Source organism: Gracilinanus agilis, chromosome 3 (assembly GCF_016433145.1).
Source record: "Gracilinanus agilis isolate LMUSP501 chromosome 3, AgileGrace, whole genome shotgun sequence".
Taxonomy (NCBI): domain Eukaryota; kingdom Metazoa; phylum Chordata; class Mammalia; order Didelphimorphia; family Didelphidae; genus Gracilinanus; species Gracilinanus agilis.
In genome coordinates, this window is record NC_058132.1 from 130,922,148 (window position 1) to 130,943,783 (window position 21,636).

Genomic DNA, 21,636 nt, shown 5'->3' on the forward strand with positions numbered 1-21,636 from the left:
TATTCTCACCATTCTTTCCTTCTTCCTTTGCTATTCTTCATGTTGCTCCTTTCCTTTTAAAATGAACATCACTACTTCATTAGTTAGCTTTTATTTTCTAATTAGATTCTCTTCCTTGAATATCAAATGCAAACTCAAAAGTTCAATGATACAGACACCTAATCTCTATCTTCAATCTCAATCTTTCTCTGGTGTTTGAAATCCATATTTTCAATCACCTATATCATTTTTCCACTTAAATATATTTCAGACTTAACATGCCCTAAACCAGTGATGGGCAAACTATTCCCAGAGGGACAGATCAAGGCCACAGTTTTCCCATCACTGCCTTAAGCAATTCCCTAATCACTATATCTGGATGTGGGGGTATAGTGATTAGGGAATTGCATAAAGCAGTGATAGGCAAACTAAGGCCTGGATCTGGCCCACAAGGAATAGTTTGCTCATTACTTCCCTAAACTATATATTTTTTCTTCTCATGTTGTGCCCTACCTGATGACACATGGCTATTGATAGCAATGCCTTTCTTCTAGTCACTCAGAACTCATAACCTTGGGATCATCTATAATTCTTGCCTCTCCCTCATGCCTTACACCAGTAGTTCCCAAACTTTTTTGGCCTACAGCCCCCTTTCCAGAAAAAATATTACATAGCGCCCCCTGTCACATACTATCACCACGCCCTTACAGTTATTCACTGCCCCCAAATGCACCTGTGGCCATCACCACCCCCCTGGATCACTGCATCACCCACCAGGGGGTGGTGGTGCCCACTTTGAGAATCACTGCCTTACACAATGACAAGTCCTGATAGTCTATAAATTCAATATCTCATGATTTTGTCTCTTTCAATTTCGACTAAAAGAAGTTATTATATCTGCCAGATGTAAATAAAATAATCTATCCTATCATCAATTCATCCTTCACACCACTTCCTAATTTACCACTTTGAACAAACCATATGAGAATGAAAACAATGAGACTTCTTACCAAAACCTATGGGACGCAGCCAAAGCAGTACTAAGGGGGAAATTTATATCTTTGAGTGCATATATTAACAAATTAGGGAGCTCAGAGGTCAATAAATTGGGCATGCAACTTAAAAACTAGAAACTGAACAAATTAAAAATCCTCAGATGAAAACTAAATTAGAAATACTAAAAATCAAAGGAGAAATTAATAAAATTGAATGTAAAAGAACTATTGAATTAATAAATAAGACTAGAAGAAGGTACTTTGAAAAAAAACAGATAAAATGAAGCACTGGTGAAGCTAATAAAAAAAAGGAAAGAAGAAATCCAAATTAATAGTATTAAAGATGAAAAGGGAGACCTGACCTCTAAAGAAGAGGAAATTAAGGCAATCATTAAAAACTATTTTGCCCAATTATATGGCAATAAATATAGCAATCTAGATGATATGTATGAATATTTACAAAAATATAAATTGCCTAGATTAACAGCAGAAGAAACAGAATACTTAAATAATCCAATATCAGAAAAAGAAGTTGAACAAACCATCAAAGAACTCCCTAAGAAAAAAATCGCCAGGGCCTGATAGATTCACAAGTGAATTCTATCAAACATTCAAAGAACAAATAATCCCAATACTATTCAAATTATTTGACATAATAAGCAAAGAAAGAGTTCTACCATATTTCTTTTATAATACTAATATGGTACTGATTCCAAAGCCAGGCAGACCAAAAACAGAGAAAGAAAACTATAGATCAATTTCCCTAATGAACATAGATGCAAAAATCTTGAACAGAATAGTAGCAAAAAGACTCTAGCAAGTGATCAAGATGGTTATCCATCATGATCAGATGGGATTTATACCAGGAATGCAAGGATGGTTGAACATTAGGAAAAAAATCCACATAATTGACCATATCAACAAGCTAACAAACAAAAATCACATGATTATCTCAATAAATGCTAAAAAAGCTTTTGACAGAATGCAACACCCTAGAAAGTATAGGAATAGAAGGACCTTTCCTAAAAATAATAAACAGTATGTATCTAAAACCATCAACAAGCATCATATGCAATGGGGAATATTTAGAAGCCTTCTCAATAAGATCGGAAGTGAAACAATGATGCCCATTATCACCTCTATTATTTAACATTGTACTAGAAACACTAGCAGTAGCAATTAGAGAAGAAAAAGAAATTGAAGGTATCAAAATAGGCAATGAGGAGACCAAGCTATCACTCTTTGCAGATGATATGATGGCCTACTTAAAAAATCCTAGAGAATCAACTAAAATAAAATGCTAGTGGAAATAATCAACAACTTTAGCAAAGTGTCAGGATACAAAAATAAATGCACATAAATCATCAGCATTTATATATTTTCAACACATCTCAGCAGTAAGAGTTAGAATGAGAAATACCTTTAAAATCACCTTAGACAATACAAAATGCCTAGGAATCTATCTACCAAAATAAACACAGCAATTATATGAACACAACTACAAAACACTTTTCCAAACAATTAAAACTAGATCTAAACAATTGGCAAACATTGACTGCTCATGAGTAGGACAAGCTAACATAATAAAAATGACCATTCTGCCAGAATTAATTTACTTATTTAGTGCCATACCTATCAAACTACCAAGAAACTTTTTTACTGTATTAGAAAAGACTATTACAAAATTCATTTGGAAGAACAAAAGACCAAGAATATCAAGGGCAATAATGAAAAAAAAATGTGAAAGAAGGTGGCCTAGTAGTACCAGATATTAAACTATACTACAAAGCAGCAGTCATCAAAACAATATGGTACTGGCTAAGAGACAGAAAGGTGGATCAGTGGAATAGATTTGGAGTAAGTGACGTCACCAAGACAGTCTATGATAAACCCAAAGAGCCTAACTTTTGGGACAAAAATCCACTATTTGACAAAAATTGCTGGGAAAATTAGAAAACAATATGGGAGAGATTAGGTTTAGATCAACATCTCACACCCTACACCAAGATAAATTCAGAATGGGTAAATGACTTGAATATAAAGAGGGAAACTTAAATTATGTGAACATAGAATAGTATACTTGTCAGATCTCTGGGAAAGGAAAGATTTTAAAACCAAGCAAGAGTTAGAAAAAATTACAAAATGTAAAATAAATAATTTTGATTATATTAAATTAAAAAGCTTTTGTACAAACAAAAGCAATGCAACCAAAATCAGAAGGGAAACAACAACCTGGGAAAAAATCTTTATAACAAAAAACTCTGACAGAGGTATAATTACTTAAATATACAAGGAGCTAAATCAATTGTATAAAAAAATCAAGCCATTCCTCTATTGATAAATGGGCAAGGGACATGAATAGGCAATTTTCAGATAAAGAAATCAAAACTATCAATAAGCACATGAAAAAGTGTTCTAAATCTCTAATAATTATATAAATGCAAATCAAAACAACTCTATGTACCACTTCACACTTAGCAGACTGGCTAACATGACAGCAAAGGAAAGCAATAAATGTTGGAGGAGATGTGGCAAAATTGGGACATTAATGCACTGCTGGTTGAGTTGTGAATTGATCAAACCATTCTGGATGACAATTTGGAACTATGCCCAAAGAGAGCTAAAAGACTGCCTGTCCTTTGATCCAGCCATACCATTGCTGGGTTTGTACCCCAAAGAGATCATAGGGAAAAAGACTTGTATAAAATATTCATAGACGTGCTTTTTTGTGGTAGCAAAAAACTTGGAAACAAGTGTATGCCCTTCAACTGGGGAATGGCTGAACAAATTGTGATATATGCTGGTGATGGGATACTACTGTGCTGAAAGGAATAATAAACTGGAGGAATTCCATGTGAACTGGAATGACCTCCAGGAACTGATGCAGAGTGAAAGGAGCAGATCCAGAAGAACATTGTACAAAGAGACTGATACACTGTGGTACAATCAAATGTAATGGACTTTTTTGTACTAGCAGCAATGCAATGACCCAGGACAGTTCTGAGGGACTTATGGAAAAGAATATTACCCACATTTAGAGGAAGAACTATAGGAGTGGAAACACAGAAGAAAAATATCTGCTTTGAACACATAGGTTGATGTAGACGTGATTGGGGATGTAAACTCGAAACAACCACACCACTGCAACTATCAATAATATGGAAATAAGTCTTGATCGAAGACACATGTTAAACTAGGGGAAATATGCATTGGCTATGGGGGGGGATGGGGGCGAAGGGGAAAGTAAGAACATGAATCATGTAACCATGGACAATTTTTCTAAAAAATAAAATTTTAAATGCAAAAAAAAAAAAAAAAACAAAAAAAAACCTTTGGGTAACTACTCACCACCTAATTAAATGAATTTCTGATCCTAACATTCAAGGCTTCCTCAAACTGCTTCTTAACTACATTTCCAAAACTGCCTCATACTAAGTAGGTCCATTTGCCTATATACAACATTATTTTAAACTTGTCCTTTCTCATCTATGGGGCTTTGAAAAAACTACTGGAAATGGATTTTCTTTCTTTCCATCCGTTTATTTCCTTTATTTCATTCAAAGACAATTAAAATGCCATCTCTTCAATGGAACCTTCTTTGATTCCCTCCAATGAAAAAGATCTTCAGATTTCTTACAGCACTCTGGATTTTCTTTTCCTTTGAATCATAGCTATCTAAATATATTTTCCCCCATAAGACTTTAAATTTCCTTAAATTTATGGAAAGTAGAATCTATGATGTAGTCCAGTGATTCCCAAAGTGGGCGCTACCACCCCCCTGGTGGGTGCAGTGAACCAGGGGGGTGGTGATGGCCGCAGGTGTATTTATCTTTCCTATTAATTGCTATTAAAAATTTAAAACAAATTAATTTCCAGGGGGCTAAGAAATATTTTTTCCGGAAAGGGGATGGTAGGCCAAAAAAGTTTGGGAACCACTGATGTAGTCCCTAGCACATACTAATACAGTGAACTACACGTAGTTAATGCTTAATAAATGATCAATTAATTTGTTGCTGAATCCTAGTATGTAAAATTATATAAAACTTAAGCAAAAAGGTACTCATAATTCTATGAAGTTAAAATAATAAAGATTACATATACTTTATTAACTATTTTTTTACCTCATAAAGTGTGTTGTATGTAGTAACAGTCACAGTATTTGTATGCAGCATCAATCTCTCTCCAAGAAGAGTAAAAAGACTGTGGGTGTGCATAATTTCAACTTTTCTCCTATAAAAGAAATAAGACCATAACAGAATTGATTCTCTGATCATAAAACAATGGAAGAAGAAGGCATCTACAAACACAAATGTGTAACTATTTGAAATGGTCATGTATACAAATTAAAATTTTAATGGAAAAATGCCTTTAAAAAGACAAGCTACTATTTAAGCATTAATTTGAATATTAATTAATGGCTATGATATTCCAGAATTATCTTAAATGAATTTTATTGCTATATTTGTTTTTTATCAACTATACTTCAAATTCTTTCTAGAGAGCCAGAACTTATAATCAAGTATTTTACAAGATTAGTATAAAATTCATAAGTTCGAAAGTTCATAAGAATAGCTAGCATGTTAAGAAAAAGTCTGACAAATGAATTATTACACTCGTATGATACCCTGATTCCATAGTAAAGCTCATTTTTGCAACCTTATTAATGTTGTAGACCAGGTAACCCAGGGCCAGGAGAAGTAGTATGGGTTATAAAATTTAATTATTTTTTATTTCCTTTATTTTTATGGCTGAAACTAGTCAGGAAAAGTTTGCTTTCACTTGGGAAGAAGTCCAATATACCTTCACAATACCTTCTTCAAGATGCCTAAACTCAACCTCATGTTGCCACAATCTAGTGGATAGAGACCTACCTAAAAGAGGCCTCTCGTCCTTTGGGCAAGAAGGTAAATTGCTACATTAATGACACAATGTTGCCAGTCAAGGTCAAAATTAACTGAGATCCTAAACCAGACAATGGTCCATATGAGGAATAGAAGATGAGACCCCAAGAAAATCCGGAGGGCAATCCAAAAAGCCAAATTTTGAGGAAAACAATAAATAGTAGAAAGATGATTTTAGACAGTTTGGAATGAGTTATTGAGTTACTGGAATGAGTTAACCCCTCAGGATAATTCAAAAAACTTTTTCATTGAAAGGTAGGGGGAACATGGGACAAAATTCTCGGAAGGTGCCATGTTTTCTAATTATATTGCAAAGGTGAAACTTTCTCCATAATTATAGTGATGGTGAATTGATATGGAAGAAAAAGAGATGTAGTCAACCTAGTGATAATACTGAGTGCCTAGATGAAGGTTCAAAGCAGCAGCAAAGGTTAATAAAACTATTCTTTTCCTATACATAGTACAGAAAAGATTGTTTCTTGTTTTAGTCATATGCCATGTCCAGAATGTAGTTAGTGTAAAAATGAAGCCCAAGAGTACAAATGCTAATTACATATCAATCTTAAATAGTCACAAAATCTGATACTATAGACAGAAATCCCTCAAATCTCTTTTAAGAAAAATAAAAGTAATACATTGAATACAAGTGAAAGAAATCAAGATAGAAACAAATCCATTTCTTCCTTTTAATTCCAAGATCTTTACATAAACTTTATTGTGGTGGGTAATTAGGTAGATTTTTTAAATCTTGGGTGATGAAGGTAATTGCATGAACTCCAAAAAGTTTAGTTAAAGCACAAATAGGCTTGCCTCTGAATCAGTAAAACAAACAATATTAAGACTTTATTATGGGGCAGCTGGGTAGCTCAGTGGACTGAGAGCCAGGCCTAGAGACGGGAGGTCCTAGGTTCAAATCTGGCCTCAGACACTTCCCAGCTGTGTGACCCTGGGCAAGTCACTTGACCCCCATTGCCTACCCTTACCACTCTTCCACCTATAAGTCAATACACAGAAGTTAAGGGTTTTAAAAAAAAAAAGACTTTATTATCTGTTACTGGTTCTATATGGGATTCTTTTTTTTTAAACCCTTAACTTCTGTGTATTGGCTCTTTGGTAGAAGAGTGGTAAGGGTGGGCAATGGGGGTCAAGTGACTTGCCCAGGGTCACACAGCTAGGAAGTGTCTGAGGCCGGATTTGAACCTAGGACCTCCTGTCTCCAGGCCTGACTCTCAATCCATTGAGCTACCCAGCTGCCCTGCTGTAAGGGGTTCTAAGATACAAACCTCATATTTTTCCAAAATGCAATATAATTATTGTAAAATACTATTATTATTATTATTATTATTATTATTTACTTTACTATATACTGAGTAACTGACTTGCTTCCCTGGGCTAGTCAGGGACAAAGATAAGTTTGCATGATTCCATCCCAGCAAAATTATGGATGGTGAGATGATCTGACCAAGACCATACATGTTGAGAATGTTTGAAAATAATAAAATTTCTTGACATCACAATGCTTGATATTTTAAGTATGCTATTTTTTTTCTAATTATAATTTTAAAACTAGGTAATTCTAAAATTCTAAATGGCTTAAACTAAATAGGAGGCATCTCTTAAAATTAGGACCTATTAGGAGTAGGTTCTGGGGATACAAAGTAAAAAATGTAATATCAGCATATATATGACATAATTTCAAGAATGAAAGTGCTAATAATTGGGAGTGGGGAAAGGAATAAAAATAGGCTTCATATAGAAACAGGAAGTGACAGTCAGATATGTGTTTCAGGAAAATAAATTAGCAAGCTACAGGAGAGATGGATTGGAGAAGAAAGAAATTAGAGCTAGGGAAGCATCTTAATGATAAATATATATAAGAAAAAATCTTATTGATTTTGTGTTATATTTTGGTCAGTTTCTCTATATGCTATCTAATATTGACAGGGTCCTCACTGAAGCTAGGAAATACTTTTACTCTTCCTTAACTGTTCCTCTATTTCATATAAAGCTGTTTTTAATTGCAATTCTATTCTTTCTTCTGCCTCTGCGCTATAGGCCTAACAATAATATGTTCAAAGTATTAGATCTTTAACAAGTAGGTGCTCTCCACAAGGTAAAGAGAGAAGAGTTTAGATGCAAAGAAAATAATCAGGAAACTACTGCAACCATCTGAGTAATAGGCAATATGGGTTAAAGCTATAATTATAGTCATATGAATGGAGAATGGGAGGTAGATGAATATGGGAATGAATAAAAGATTTATTCATGTGTGTACATTTTTTTTACTTTGTGTACAGCACTGAGCTCTGCACTGGAAACACAACAGAAAAATAAGACAATCTGTACTCTCAAGGAATTCACATTTTAATGGGAGAGAAAAGGCATATAGAAAGTTTCAGATACAGTTCATATGGAAAGATCTCATGATCCTTAAGTGTGCAGTGAGAAAGTAGATGTCATTTCCAATGATAAAGAAATCATACTTTCTGATGTTGAACCATTTAACCATCCTAAGTATTTTGGTGGCAAGAACTTTCTTTTATTGATCTTCAAGAGATGTGACGATAGCACCTACAATAACAGTTGCAGGATTATATAATATCTCAGTAGGGGATTGCTTACTAGGATAATGGCTATAAGCAGATATGTAAAAGACTTGCTATTCCAAGAACTACTACTAGGTTCAGAATCCTGGGTTGTCTGCATTAAGGTCTGAGAAGAGAGTGTGGTCAAGGTAGTAGCAGTGATTTAATTTGCCTGGCATTTGCTACCGTCTATCTTTCCCTGAGGATGCAGCAAGGGCTGTTTCAGCTAGACTGACTTGCCTGCTCTGTGAATGGCAGTTAGCAACTACGCCTGATGCCTTCTCCATAGGATTTGCTTTCCCAGATGATAATTGGAAGCACAACTAGACATCTAGAGGAGCACAACTCCCAGGTCTTCTTGATTTGCATCTTGGTGGCAGTTGGTTAGCAGTTGTTGCTAATGATGATGAACAAGTTAGGCCCCTTCACCATAATGATTAATTTTTCCTTCAATGATGGCTGTAAGGGCTGGGCTGGAAGCTAGTCTGATGATTTTGGGGACACTGCTATTCCCAAAGCTCTTAGCATCAGGGTCTTGGGCTACCTCCATAAGAACCTGAAGGGAGACAGTGGTAAAGATGGTATGGTGGTTTGTCTTGACTAGCACATGTTATCCTGGGTCTCTTCCTGAACCTTTTCTCTTTTCCTAAGGGAAAAGAGACCCTGACTAGGTCGCTGGGTCTCAATTTACTTCCCTGTACAATGAAGGGGCCGAACTAAAGGGACTCAAAGATCACTTCAAGTTCTACATCTATGGCCCTATGAGCCTATCCATTCAATTGGTGTCCAAGAGGCAAATGGTGCTAAAGGACTGAAATTCAAATTTATTACAATTTCTTTCATTTCACACAAAGCAATTGCTGTGTTCTTTTGGTTGAACTATTTCAACTCATTTTATAAATGGATTTAGGAACTAAAAAAGGAAAACAAAAAGCTATTCCCACTTGACATTACATAACTTATTTTGAAAAATAATTAACTTACTTGTGACCCAAGTGCTTGAGAAAGTATCCCAATACCTTCAGAGCTTGAACCCAAATACTTTCACTTTTGGAAGCCAATAATTTATATATCACTCTAAGAAAAAAACAAAATATTCATATCATTAATTACTTGCTAATAACAAAATCAAAATTTTCCTTAGTATCTCTTAAGAATATAGAAAAATATGAAATGTCAATCAATATTTTATAATAATTCATAATTATAAAAATGAGTATTTGTATAAGCTGATCTAGAATATTTTTAATTTTTTAAATTCTAAGCAAATGGTGACACCAAAAACAATACTTCCATATGGAACCAAGAAACTCAGTTTCATGTCACTTTTAAGTTAAAGTCCACATGTTGCTTTCCAAATTGCCCTGCTATCTTTGCTGATTTCTGAACTTCTCTTTTCTGTGTATTTTAAAAAAATATTCCAATGGTTTTTTTCCCCCGGGATTACAATTGATAACTCCTATTGCTCCTACTGCACCCTAAATTAAAAACAGAAGGGTCAAAAAAAAAACCCAAAACCCAACCTTATTAAAAGTTGTTTTCATTATAATGTTATCTTTATATAAACTGTTCTCTTTCTACTAACTTCAATATGCTGCAGTATATACTATTAGGACCCTATGAAACCATCTCTTTCATGATTTCTTAAATGCAAAAGTATTTTATTATATTAATACACAAATTTGTTCGTTCACATCTCAACTGACAGATACTCTCTTAGATTACAACTTTCTTTTTCTTCTTTTTAATACCCCCTTCAAACTGAATTTTATTTTGCTAGCTCCTATTTCCCTTCAGCCTCTCTCTTATCTTCTCCCCTACCCCTGCTCTTTGGGATCAAGAAGGGTTGTTTATTTGTTGTATTTCTGCTGCTGTTGTTGTTTCACTTATGACTTGCCTCCATAGTTTTATTCTACTTTTTAATCTATGCCTATCCTTACTTATTTCCCCATTCTTTTTTAGGAATTTCTGCTCTAGAAGATGTGTGTTTCATTTCTTTGTTTAGTTGGGACAGAAACAAAGTACATTTGGTGTCTTCTCACCTCATCTCTTCTTCCGTGTTTCTATATTCTCTTTATGTGGCCCAATTATGAGTAATACCAAATTTATATCCCCTTGTTCCTCTCAACAGGCAGTTAGTTTACCTTTCCTTCTGATTCCCTCACTTAAAATCCTTGGAACTGAAGCAATTCGATCCTAAATTCTGTTTTTATTTAACTCCCACAAATATTCTTTGAAGACATTAAGGTTCTGAAGGGACACTTGTTTCTTCTCCTCATATTAGAATATTATCTCATCATAGAGTGCACTTTTATTATTCAAATTAATTTACATTTATACCTTTTTTGGACTTTTATATTTTCATTTCAAAGTTTAGCTCTTTTCTTTTTATCAAGAAAGTTTTGAATACCATTCACGATTTATTTTTCACCTATAAAATTATACTCAGCTTTGCAGGGTCATCTTATTTTTCCTCATGAATTTATATCTTTTTATCTTTTTGCATTATCTTATTCCAAATGTTCCTCTTATTTATATTAGCAGATACCAATTCTTACACAATCCTGACAGTGGTGGCATAGTACTTTAATTCCTTCTTTTGAGTTGCATATAGCATGTTTTTGGTTGTTTGTTTTTTTTTGACATGGAATTTCTGGATACCCCTTATGACATTCTTCAGACTTATTCTTTTGGGTTTCTAACAAAGGCTGTTTCTATCTTAATTTTTATATAATTCTATCTTAATTGTTCCTATTGATTCTAATAAATCAGAAAGTTTTAATTTATTTCTTAAAATGCAGTGGTCAATTTTTTTAAAAGAGTATTATTTTCAGGGAGTCCAATTATTGTTAAATGAGCTCTCCTTAAAAGACTTGTACCAAAATATTTATAACCATGTTCTTTGTGGTGGCAAAAAATTGGAAAACGGGGGATGTCCTTCGATTGGGGAATGGCTGAACAAATTGTGGTATCTGTTGGTGATGGAATACTATTGTGCTAAAAGAAATAATGAGGGGGCAGCTGGGTAGCTCAGTGGAGTGAGAGTCAGGCCTAGAGACAGGAGGTCCTAGGTTCAAACCCGGCCTCAGCCACTTCCCAGCTGTGTGACCCTGGGCAAGTCACTTGACCCCCATTGCCCACCCTTACCACTCTTCCACCTATGAGACAATACACCGAAGTACAAGGGTTTAAAAAAAATAATGAAAGGAGGAATTCCATGTGAACTGGAATGACCTTCAGGAATTAATGCAGAGTGAAAGGAACAGAACCAGGAGAACATTGTACACATAGAATGATACACTGTGGCACAATCTAATGTAATGGACTTCTGTACTAGCAGCAATGCAATGATCCAGGACAATTCTGAGGGACTTATGAGAAAGAATGCTATCCACATCCAGAGAAAAAACTGTGGAAGCAGAAACACAGAAAAAAAAAAAACAACTGCTTGAACACATGGGTAGATGGGGATATGATCTAAACGATCACCATAAAGCAAATATTAATAATATGGAAATAGATCTTGATCAATGACAGGTAAAACCCAGTGGAACTACTCAATGGTTACAGGAGGGGGGTAGGCAGAGGGGAAGGAAAGAACATGAATCACATAACCATGGAAAAATATTCTAAACCAATTAATTAAATAAAAATTTTCAAAGAAAAAATGATCTCTCCTTTGTATGTATTCAAATTCTTCATATATATACATATATATATAATCAGATCCCTTTTATTTTATCAATTATTCTGACTATATACTAATGTTTCATGCTATCTCAAAGAACTTGTACTGTTTGCTCTATTTTAATTTTTATGGAATGTTATTCAGCGAAGCTGTGCTACTTTATGTTCTAATCTATATCCATTCTAATTTTTTCACCTAGATCTTTTATTTTATATTTTGTCTCGTTTCATTTTTTCCTCAGTTTTTCTGTAGCTCTTATATAAAGTCCAATTTTTTTTCTTTTGAGCCTCTATAGTTTTTTATTATTATTCTCTTGCTATAGGTTGAATGTAGGGGCACCTGTGAATCTATAAATATTCTTTATGTCAGTTGGTATCTTTTTTTAGTTTCCTCATCTTTCTATTTTTAATGCCTAAACTGAGATATTATGCCATCGCCAGGCTCTATGCTTTCTTGTACTTTTGGTGGTTTGATTGGCCCTGCTTAGATTTCCCCTGGGTCTCCTGGGTTTCAACAATGACCTCCACCTATCTCCTAGGATGAGGAGTCCTGTCCTCTTAGATATTTTTTAAACCTTACTTTCTATCTTAGTGATAACTGTAAGAAGTAAGGGTTAGGCAAATAAAGTTAAATGACCTACATAAGGATTCATAGCTAGTAAGTGTCTTGGGCTAGATTTGAACCTAGTCCTCCTGACTCCAGACCTGGAACTCTATCCATTGTGCCCCCTAGTTATCTCTTCCTGTTAGATCTTTCAGATTCATACCCCTGGATCTTCAAGGTCCTCTTTGGCATCTCATAATAGACTACCAGATCAAAGAACCTTTGGGTGTCCCAGCCTGACCTTGCCTAGACTAGTCACTGCTCCTCTCAGTGTCTTACAAGGCTTCCTCTTACCCCGCTGGGACTATATGAGAAGTCAACCACTCTTGACTCCTCTAGACAAAGAGCACTGCAGGCTGTAAGCATCTTTAGACCTTTCTTAGTTGCAATGAGAGACTACTGTTTTGTTTAGCTGTGCTGGATCTATTTTTGTTGATGGACCCCTTTCCTATTGCCCATAAACTTCTGGTGTACTTTTTCTGCAATTCTAGGAGAAAAAAAAAATAATTTGCTGGAGGGCATTATTAAACTTCTTGATGAACATTCACTGTGACACAAGTTTTTGGTAGTCTTCTAAGTATGTACATGGGAGTAGTGCATTTGTCTTTAATTTTTAACTCAAATATACATGAAAAACAGTAAGAATAAGTAGGATTTTTTTCCCTCTTATTTGCATTACTCTTCAAGCTCCACATCTGGTGCTCCAGACTTTCTTCTCAATGCCACAGTAGCCTTCACATCTTATAAGTTTGATTCATTCCTATCTTCATAGTTTGAGATTACCCTCTGCCACTGAAATCCCTTTCTGTGATTAGTTGTTCTTAATCATGAACCTCTAAAATAGAACTTTCTCTCTATGTGTGAGTAAAGTGTCCAGGATAGTCATGTCTTCATTCTTTTCTAGACTCCAATCCTGACTTTGCTTCTTGACCACTCTTTTCAGGTTATCTTTTATTGGCTATCTTCCACTATTAAAATGAATGATCTTTGAGGGCAAGGATCGTCTTTCTTTCTATTAATATTTATATTCACTTAGAAAGGTTTCTCAAGCATAATATTTGCTTAGTAAATACTGCTTGCCTTGAGTTTTTTGAGGTTCTCTCTTTCAATATAAAATAACTTCAAAGTTGATTAACCAACATATGATCACCTACCTTTTACACAACCACATCCAATTCAGTAACAGCAGCCCCTCCAATTAAGATCTACTCTTTAGATTATGCCATCATATCACTGCATGAGAACATAATTTTGAATTCTCAAAGGCTAGATAAATCCTACACCAAGTTAGTTATATGTTCTAAGTCTGGAGTCAACCTATCGTTCAGATAGTCAGTTTGTCATCATAGGACTGGCCAGACAAGAACATTATGATTTTTAAAATTATAGGTAAGTGCTTTTTTTTTTGTTTTGGGTAACAACAATGTATGAACTTAACCCCCCCCAAAAAAAAGGAGGGGGGTGGGGAACAGTTCTTATTCCTCAATGACCTCTTTCTGCTACCAGAGTGATGAAGAGAAGTGGAGATATAAAAAATCATATGCAGAGTTAAATCAGTGTATAATTTCTGCCTAGGGATGAACAAATTAACACATAATCAGAAAAATGGAATTATAATCATATAACAATTACACAAGAAAGGGGAGGGAGTCATAACTGAGTAAAACATAGAGTAAATATTGCCTATAAAAAAGAAAAAAAGAAGTGAAATTTATCGCATCCATTTCTTAGAAAAAAATGAAACATAATTTCAGGGACTACCTTGTAAGGTGGTTTCACCGAATTCATTCTGAGTAGAAATAAGCAGATCATTGTGTAGGTAAAGGATAGTTCTTTATCAATATCCCCTCCAAAGATTGAATTAGGATACTTCTCCAAAGCTTAATAAGATACTGCATATTACACTATCTATGATACTTATTAACTTCAATATGAAAGAAGAGGGCTAGGAAAGCTATTTTGGAAAAAAAAAACTATTCAGGATCAAGAGATGAAATGCACCCATAGGTTATAAATAGATTTTTGTAAAGGAGAAACTAATGGCACTGCTCATATGAAGCCCTGATTTTCATGACATAAAAATGAAAATAACTAAGTATTGATGAAGTTATCCAAATAATCCAACTTGCTATTAATTGATTCAAATAGGACATTATAAAAAGCCTCTTCAAAGAAATACATAGTATTATAAGTTATATCTATCCACTCATCCTTTATTTAACTCATAATAAAGTACATTTTAAAAGAATTCTTGCCCAGATGTGGCCTGCTGGGGCACCTATTAATTTAGCCCATCAATATACATATCTTTGACAGGTGTTATAGAGGATCAATGAATTTAACCTAGAAATGAAGAGGAAATAAGCCAGGACTTTATTTTTAAAATGTCATAGTGCTTTCTGCTATAGATCTTATCTGTTTACCATTACATTCTCCAAGTTAGAATAGCATAGGAGCCCCAATTATAAATCAAGAGATAAAATGACAAAAAATTCCAAAAGCAGTGAAAAGATATGTGGCGAATATAAGGATGATTCAGTATCCTGAATGAATTGCATAGAAGAGGTAGTTTCAAAAAAATTAAAAATCTATATGATCAAAAAAGTAGATCAATGAACAAACACAAAAAAGAGAAAAAACATAAATCTAAGGGGTGCCTAGTTAATCATACTAAATTAAATACTATACAAAGGTTGTTAGATGGTAAACTGGATAGAGACCTGGTCCTTGAGTCAAGAAGATGTGAGTCCAAATCCAGCCTCGGACACTTACAAGTTGTGTGAACCTGGGCAAGTCACTTAACCCTGGTTCTTAGTTTCCTCATTTGTAAAATGAGCTGGAGAAGGAAATGGCAAATCACCCCAGTATCTTTGCAAAGTAAACCCCAAATGGGATTACAGAGAGTCAGACATGACTGAAAAAAATGAATAATAATAAATTACATGAAAAGGCAGAGAAAGTATCTAGAAAGAAGACTATTTTCTTTACAGAAGTTTTCTGGAGAAAATAAGGACAAGAACCACCCAGTATAAAATGGCATCTAGTTACTAATAAAAGAAAAAGTCCATCAAAGCAAAGTAAAAATTGATCCATATTTTTCTAACCACTTAGAAGTATATTTGAATGACAAATCGATTTGCTTAAAAATCTTTCTTAATGAGATATAGTGAATTAATATTCTTTCCTGCAAGACCCTAGAATATTCTTTGGGTTAGAAGAAATGACTTCAACAAAATTTATTGGCCTAAAATTGAATTATAAATACCCGATTCCTATTTAGAATTTAAGTAAATTTAATAAGATATACTAAATACTTAAAATGTGCTTTGTACTGAAGTTATGAAAATAAGATATAAGTTTTAAACTTCTTAACATTAAACAATCTAGTTAGAAGACAGAGAAACACACAAGAGTCTTCAAACTACAACATGCTATAAATGCATAAAAAAGGTTAAAAAACAGAGCAATTTGAAAGCTCTTTTAAAAGAGATGAAATTCCCTTAGTGTTCTAATCTTCTCTCTGGACATACTCTTCCTTGGCATTCTTTTCACTACCCACTACCTAAGGAAGATGATTGATATTTACATTCTTAATCCTGACCTTTTCTGAGGTGATACTCGAACAAAATACCCAAGTTTGGCCAAATAACAGATCTACATGTGCTAAATTGATATTCCTGAAGTTCAAGTCTATGTCATTTCCCTGTTAAAGAAATACAGTATCTATTGCTTTTAAAAATTAAAAACTTCTGCTTGGCATTTAAATCTCTTCACAATCTTATTACATAACCTATCTGTCTTCAATGATTTGACATAACTGTTCTTTATGTAGCACTGTAGCAAAAGTGTCTAATTTACTATTCTCTATATGTAACATTCCACCTCCCACCTATGTGCTTTGATCAAGATATCTCTTGTGCCTGGAATCTTCTCCTTTCTCACTGCTGCCTTTTGGAATCCCGACCTTCCTTCAAAGCTCAGTTAAGACGAAATATCTCCTATTTCATACTTCCCTATAAACCCTTTACCAATACTTTGTGACCAGTCCACGTCCACTTTTATACTCAAATTAACTGGTATTTTCTTTGATATATTTTGTATTTATTGATCTGGATGCATACTGTTTCACTGCATTGGAATATAAACTATTTGAAGGGAAGAGTGGCTTAATAAATGTTTTTTTTACCGAATTTCCACCTAACTACAGATTATCTCTAAACTATATGTCCCACAGAGGTATCAAAAACTTAATATGTACATATCAAATTCATTAACTTTCTTCCTAAACATATTCCTTCTTCCGAATTCACTTCTGTCTAAAGCAGTGATGGGCAAACTTTTTAAAAAGGGGGCCAAAGGAAAGGAAATAAAGCTCATCTGTCAGTCTGTTTCTAAGCAACTCTTTTGAAGTTTCATTGTATTGTATCCTACTCATTGTATTTGTCAGATTGGAAATAATGTCACCTGGCCAGATAGAACATTTCAGGGGACCTGCATCTGGCCCACAGGCTGTAGTTTGCCCATCACTGGACTCTAAAGCATTATAATTCAATCACTTTTAAATATTTATAACCCCAGTATAATCTCTGACTCTTCCATATTAGATCACATTTAATCCATTACTGGGACCTATAGAATGATCTCTTCAGGTTTACTCACATTTACTTTCTTTTCATTATTTCCACTATTATCATCCTATTTGAGGCTTTCATTATTGCTGCCTAACACTCTTAGTTTTTGTTTTGTTAACAGTATTGGTAATGCTATCGTTTCTCTCTGCTCAAAACTATTCAGTGGCTCCCTACTACCAACTAAATAAAGTTCATTTTGCCTGGCAATCAAGGATTTTCATTGAATGACATCATAGTACCTTTCCAATTTAATTTTAAATTACTCTCAAATATAACTAGATATTTCTATGGCTACAAAATACTCAAGATAGTCTCACACCATCATGCTTTTGCTGAAGCTGGTTGTTAGGTCTGCTATGTCATTTCTCTTTCTCTATCTCTGTCTCTGAACTGAGAGACTCCATTCAAAGTTATAGTGTCCCAGGAGGAAAGTTCTTCTGACCTTACATAGCATTTTATTTTGAAACTCATAATTCCTATTATATAATGAGTTGCATCTTTGTTACTGAATAATGACAGAGAAACTATTTCATCAAAATATTTTACCTACTCTAGTATCTACCATAGTACTTTATACAAACAAAGCATTAAATAAGTGTTTCATTATTCGCCAACTTCGTTCAATAGGAAGTAGAACTGATAGGCTGATAGTTTTTTCCCAAATTCTATCCTTGTGTAAATTGCATCATTTCAAAGTTGCAAGGGACCTAAAAGGTCAATAGGGTTTGGCTCATATCTGAACAGTTAACAAATATTTATTACGTGTCTACCATGTACTAGATTTAGGTAGTAATAATGGCTAGGGGATAAAATGCAAATCAAAAATAGTCTGAGCCCATAAGCTGGTAATGTGGAAATTGATATACAGATAAATAGGTGTACATATACAGAGTGCATGGAAGGTAACTTTAGAAAGTTATAGCAGCTAGAAAGACTACAAAAGGCTTCCTGTGGAGGGAAACATTTGAACTGAAATTAAAAATAATGTTTTTGGACAACCTTTAATTTTTTTCCCTCCTTACTACTCCAACACTGAAAAAGAAAAATGGAAAAAAAAAAAACAACTTTGTAACAATATGAATTATCAAGCAAAATCAGTTCCTATATTGGCCATCTTTAAAACTACATGTCTCATCCTGTATCTTGAGGCAATTGCCTTACTTTTTGTAGGTAGAGAGTAGATATTCACTAAGGATTTGGAATGACAGTATCCCCCACTGATAAGGAAGGACTATTGTACAAATTACACAATAATATACAATGTATACTCCATTATTTCTGTATTTAATGTTGGAAATGTCTTACTGTGTGTTAAATTTGTCAATTAAAATTTATCACACATACAGATGTATAAAAAATGGTATTATATATGGGACCAGCAGGTATTTGCTTGGAACGTATTCCCCACAAATATGAGGGCCCAACTGTATGCTAAATATGATTATTTTCCTAATAATCAGTTCATGTCTTCCATTTCTTTGCAAATAAATTAAAAGGTCTTCCCATATTTTATTATTTTGCTTGCCTTTTCTGCAAGAATAAGATGAATATTGCTCCTCAGTGAATACTCAATGTTGATGCCTAACAACACAATTATCTTACCGTATCCCATTTCTTTGATCAAAAGCAGGTATCATTGAGGCTGGGTGTTCTGACATCAGAGCCACTAATAACTGCAAAACATCATGTATGTTTTCATCCTACAAAGAAGGATTAGCAATATTTTAAACTTAAATGCACTATATACTATAAAATAAAGAATTCAAAGAACATTCATGAAACTTACCTCATGCATTGTTAATAAATAATTTAATATACTCTGAAGTTCATCTTCCTTGACCCCTCGATCCTAATAGAAAGATGGTATTTTTTTGGTTAAATAAAATCCAAAATGTCTAACTATTAGTAAAGAAAACTATAGAATAACTCCTTAAAAGAAAATAAATTAGTCAAATGACAATTAAATCAGATATTAAAACTTTCATATCTCATAGAATAAAATTGTTCAAATTATAAAACTTAAATTTAAAAAAATCTATAAAGAAAATATTACATTTAAAAGGAAAGTAGACATCACTAAAACTAGATGACAATCTTTATCAATTGTCCATTTACTTTCAGGTAATTTATGACTACATTCAAATTACATTCTTCTATTCTTTATATGTCAATGAATTTGCACAACACTATAACCTTTATGTTCAAATGTAATTTTTAAATAAGCAACTGTTTTTTCTATTCCACAACTTTATTCCCTCAAAGAAGGATTTTTGTAAACAAAATATAACACATTAAGTTATATGATAAAACTAAAACATTTCAACAAGGCTATATATTGTATCATGTTTGAGATTTGTAATTCTCTTAGACACTAAGACCTAAAAGCTATAATTTCATTTTTTAAAAAGCAAAATGAATTGCAAATAAATATACCTTTAATATAAGCTGCTTCAAAAAAAGCAGCATAAATGCCCGTAATGATATAATTTCTTTTTGTGAGGGCCGAGGACCATCTAGAATAAAACAGAAACAATGCTATTTTAAATTATCTTTATGAAATTATCTTAAAGAATTACAGATTTTTCTAAGTTTCAGAGATTTTATGTAATATGCCAATATTTCCTATTCAGTATATCACATTATATTAATAAGAGATTTCTTGAAAAAAATTTAACTATGGTGATATTTTCTTTTCTAAAATTGAAAACATGTAATTGTTTATGTGGCAAAAATGCTCACTAGGTTTATAAAAATGGGTCTAAATCTTCTCCGTCATATCTCCAAAACTGCTTCTTCTCTGAGATAGACATCAGATTTGGAAGAACTTGATTTAAGTGTTCAACAATTCTATTTCAATCCACAAAATAGTTTGATACTAAATCAGTTTTGGGGATACTAAGGTACACATTTATAATAATATCATTAAATCCAACTTTTAAATCATTTGAAATTATTAATGGAGAATTGAATGCTGGCAGCTAAGATGGTAGAATAAAGAATGCTCTACTCCCAGAAACTCTACACACACATACACACACACACACACACACACACACACACACACACACACACACACACACAGACACAGGCATGTGCATGCACAAAATAAATAAATTGCCTCAAACAAAGGAATGCTGGAGGAACATGTCTCATTGGAGTAAGAAGAAAGAGTGGCCCAAGCAGCACAGGATCTGGAGAACCAGTAGAATGTGGAGCAGCCCAATTCACTTCAACTCTGCCAGAAGCAATGAAGCTACATTATGGGAATGGGGTCAGTCTGAACAGCCCCATATACGCATAGAAGGCAGGAAATTTACAAACTCTCAAGGAGTTTCTGACCCCTAAGGCTAAAAGGGAGCTGAGAGGGGAAACTGGAAATAATAGTAATCTACTCACTCCCGTAGGGTACCACAGTGTCTAAAGCAACAAAGCCCAGAGCAGTGAACCTGCCTGACCAAGGTCACTTGTTAGGGGCAGGGAAGGTTTAGAGCTAGGATCAACCTAGCCCATTGGTTGCATAAGGTGATGAACAAAGCTGGACAAAAGAGTTGCAAAAATCCCCAAAGCAAGCCAGTAGGACCATCTCCTTAATGGATACACCATGAGAAACAAGAGCAGTCAGGCCTCCCCTAAGTACCAGAGATTAATACTTTGCAAGCTTGGAGCAGTGTGCTCTCTACCCCAGGGAACAGAGAAGAATCTCAACAGATAGATAAGGTAATAGGGGAAATAAAAACAACTACAAAAATGAGCAAAAGAAAAAAATAACACCCTGATCTTAGAAAGTTACTTTAGTGGCAGAGAAGACTAAAATACAAACTCAGAAGAGGACAATAATACCAAAAAGGAAGCATGTGAAGTCTCAAAAGAAAGTGTAAAAGTATGTCAGCTGCCAAAAGAATCTCTGCAAGAACTTAAAAAAGCAAATAATAAGACAATTGACAGAAAAACTCAATAGCAGAGGGAAAAATTTTACTGAATAAATCAACTTTCTAAAAACTACAATAGGCAAGGAAGACAAGGCACAAAAAAATACCCTAAACAAAACAACTCCCTAAAGAACAGAATGGATCAAATGAAAATGAAGGAAGGAAAAAATCCTGAAAAAACAATTTTTTAAAGAATAGAAATGGCCAAATGGAAAAAGAAATTTAAGAACCCAAGGAGGAAAATAAATCCTCCAAAATGAGAAATGGAAAATGGCAGCTACTGAAACTGTAATACATCAGGAAACAATAAGGAAAAAATTAAAAA

General features: G+C 33.9%; 1 protein-coding gene across 1 annotated transcript in view; it reads right to left on the reverse strand.

The window, feature by feature from the left end:
* The window catches only part of NBEA (neurobeachin), an 800,789-nt gene that overhangs the window by 562,667 nt on the left and 216,486 nt on the right, over window positions 1-21,636 (reverse strand). The window contains exons 14-18 of the mRNA XM_044668958.1: window positions 19,816-19,895; window positions 19,169-19,231; window positions 18,985-19,082; window positions 9,445-9,537; window positions 5,096-5,204 (exon numbers count right to left, since the gene is read on the reverse strand). Coding sequence (XP_044524893.1) covers window positions 5,096-5,204; window positions 9,445-9,537; window positions 18,985-19,082; window positions 19,169-19,231; window positions 19,816-19,895 — 443 coding nt within the window. The remainder of the gene's footprint in view (window positions 1-5,095; window positions 5,205-9,444; window positions 9,538-18,984; window positions 19,083-19,168; window positions 19,232-19,815; window positions 19,896-21,636) is intronic.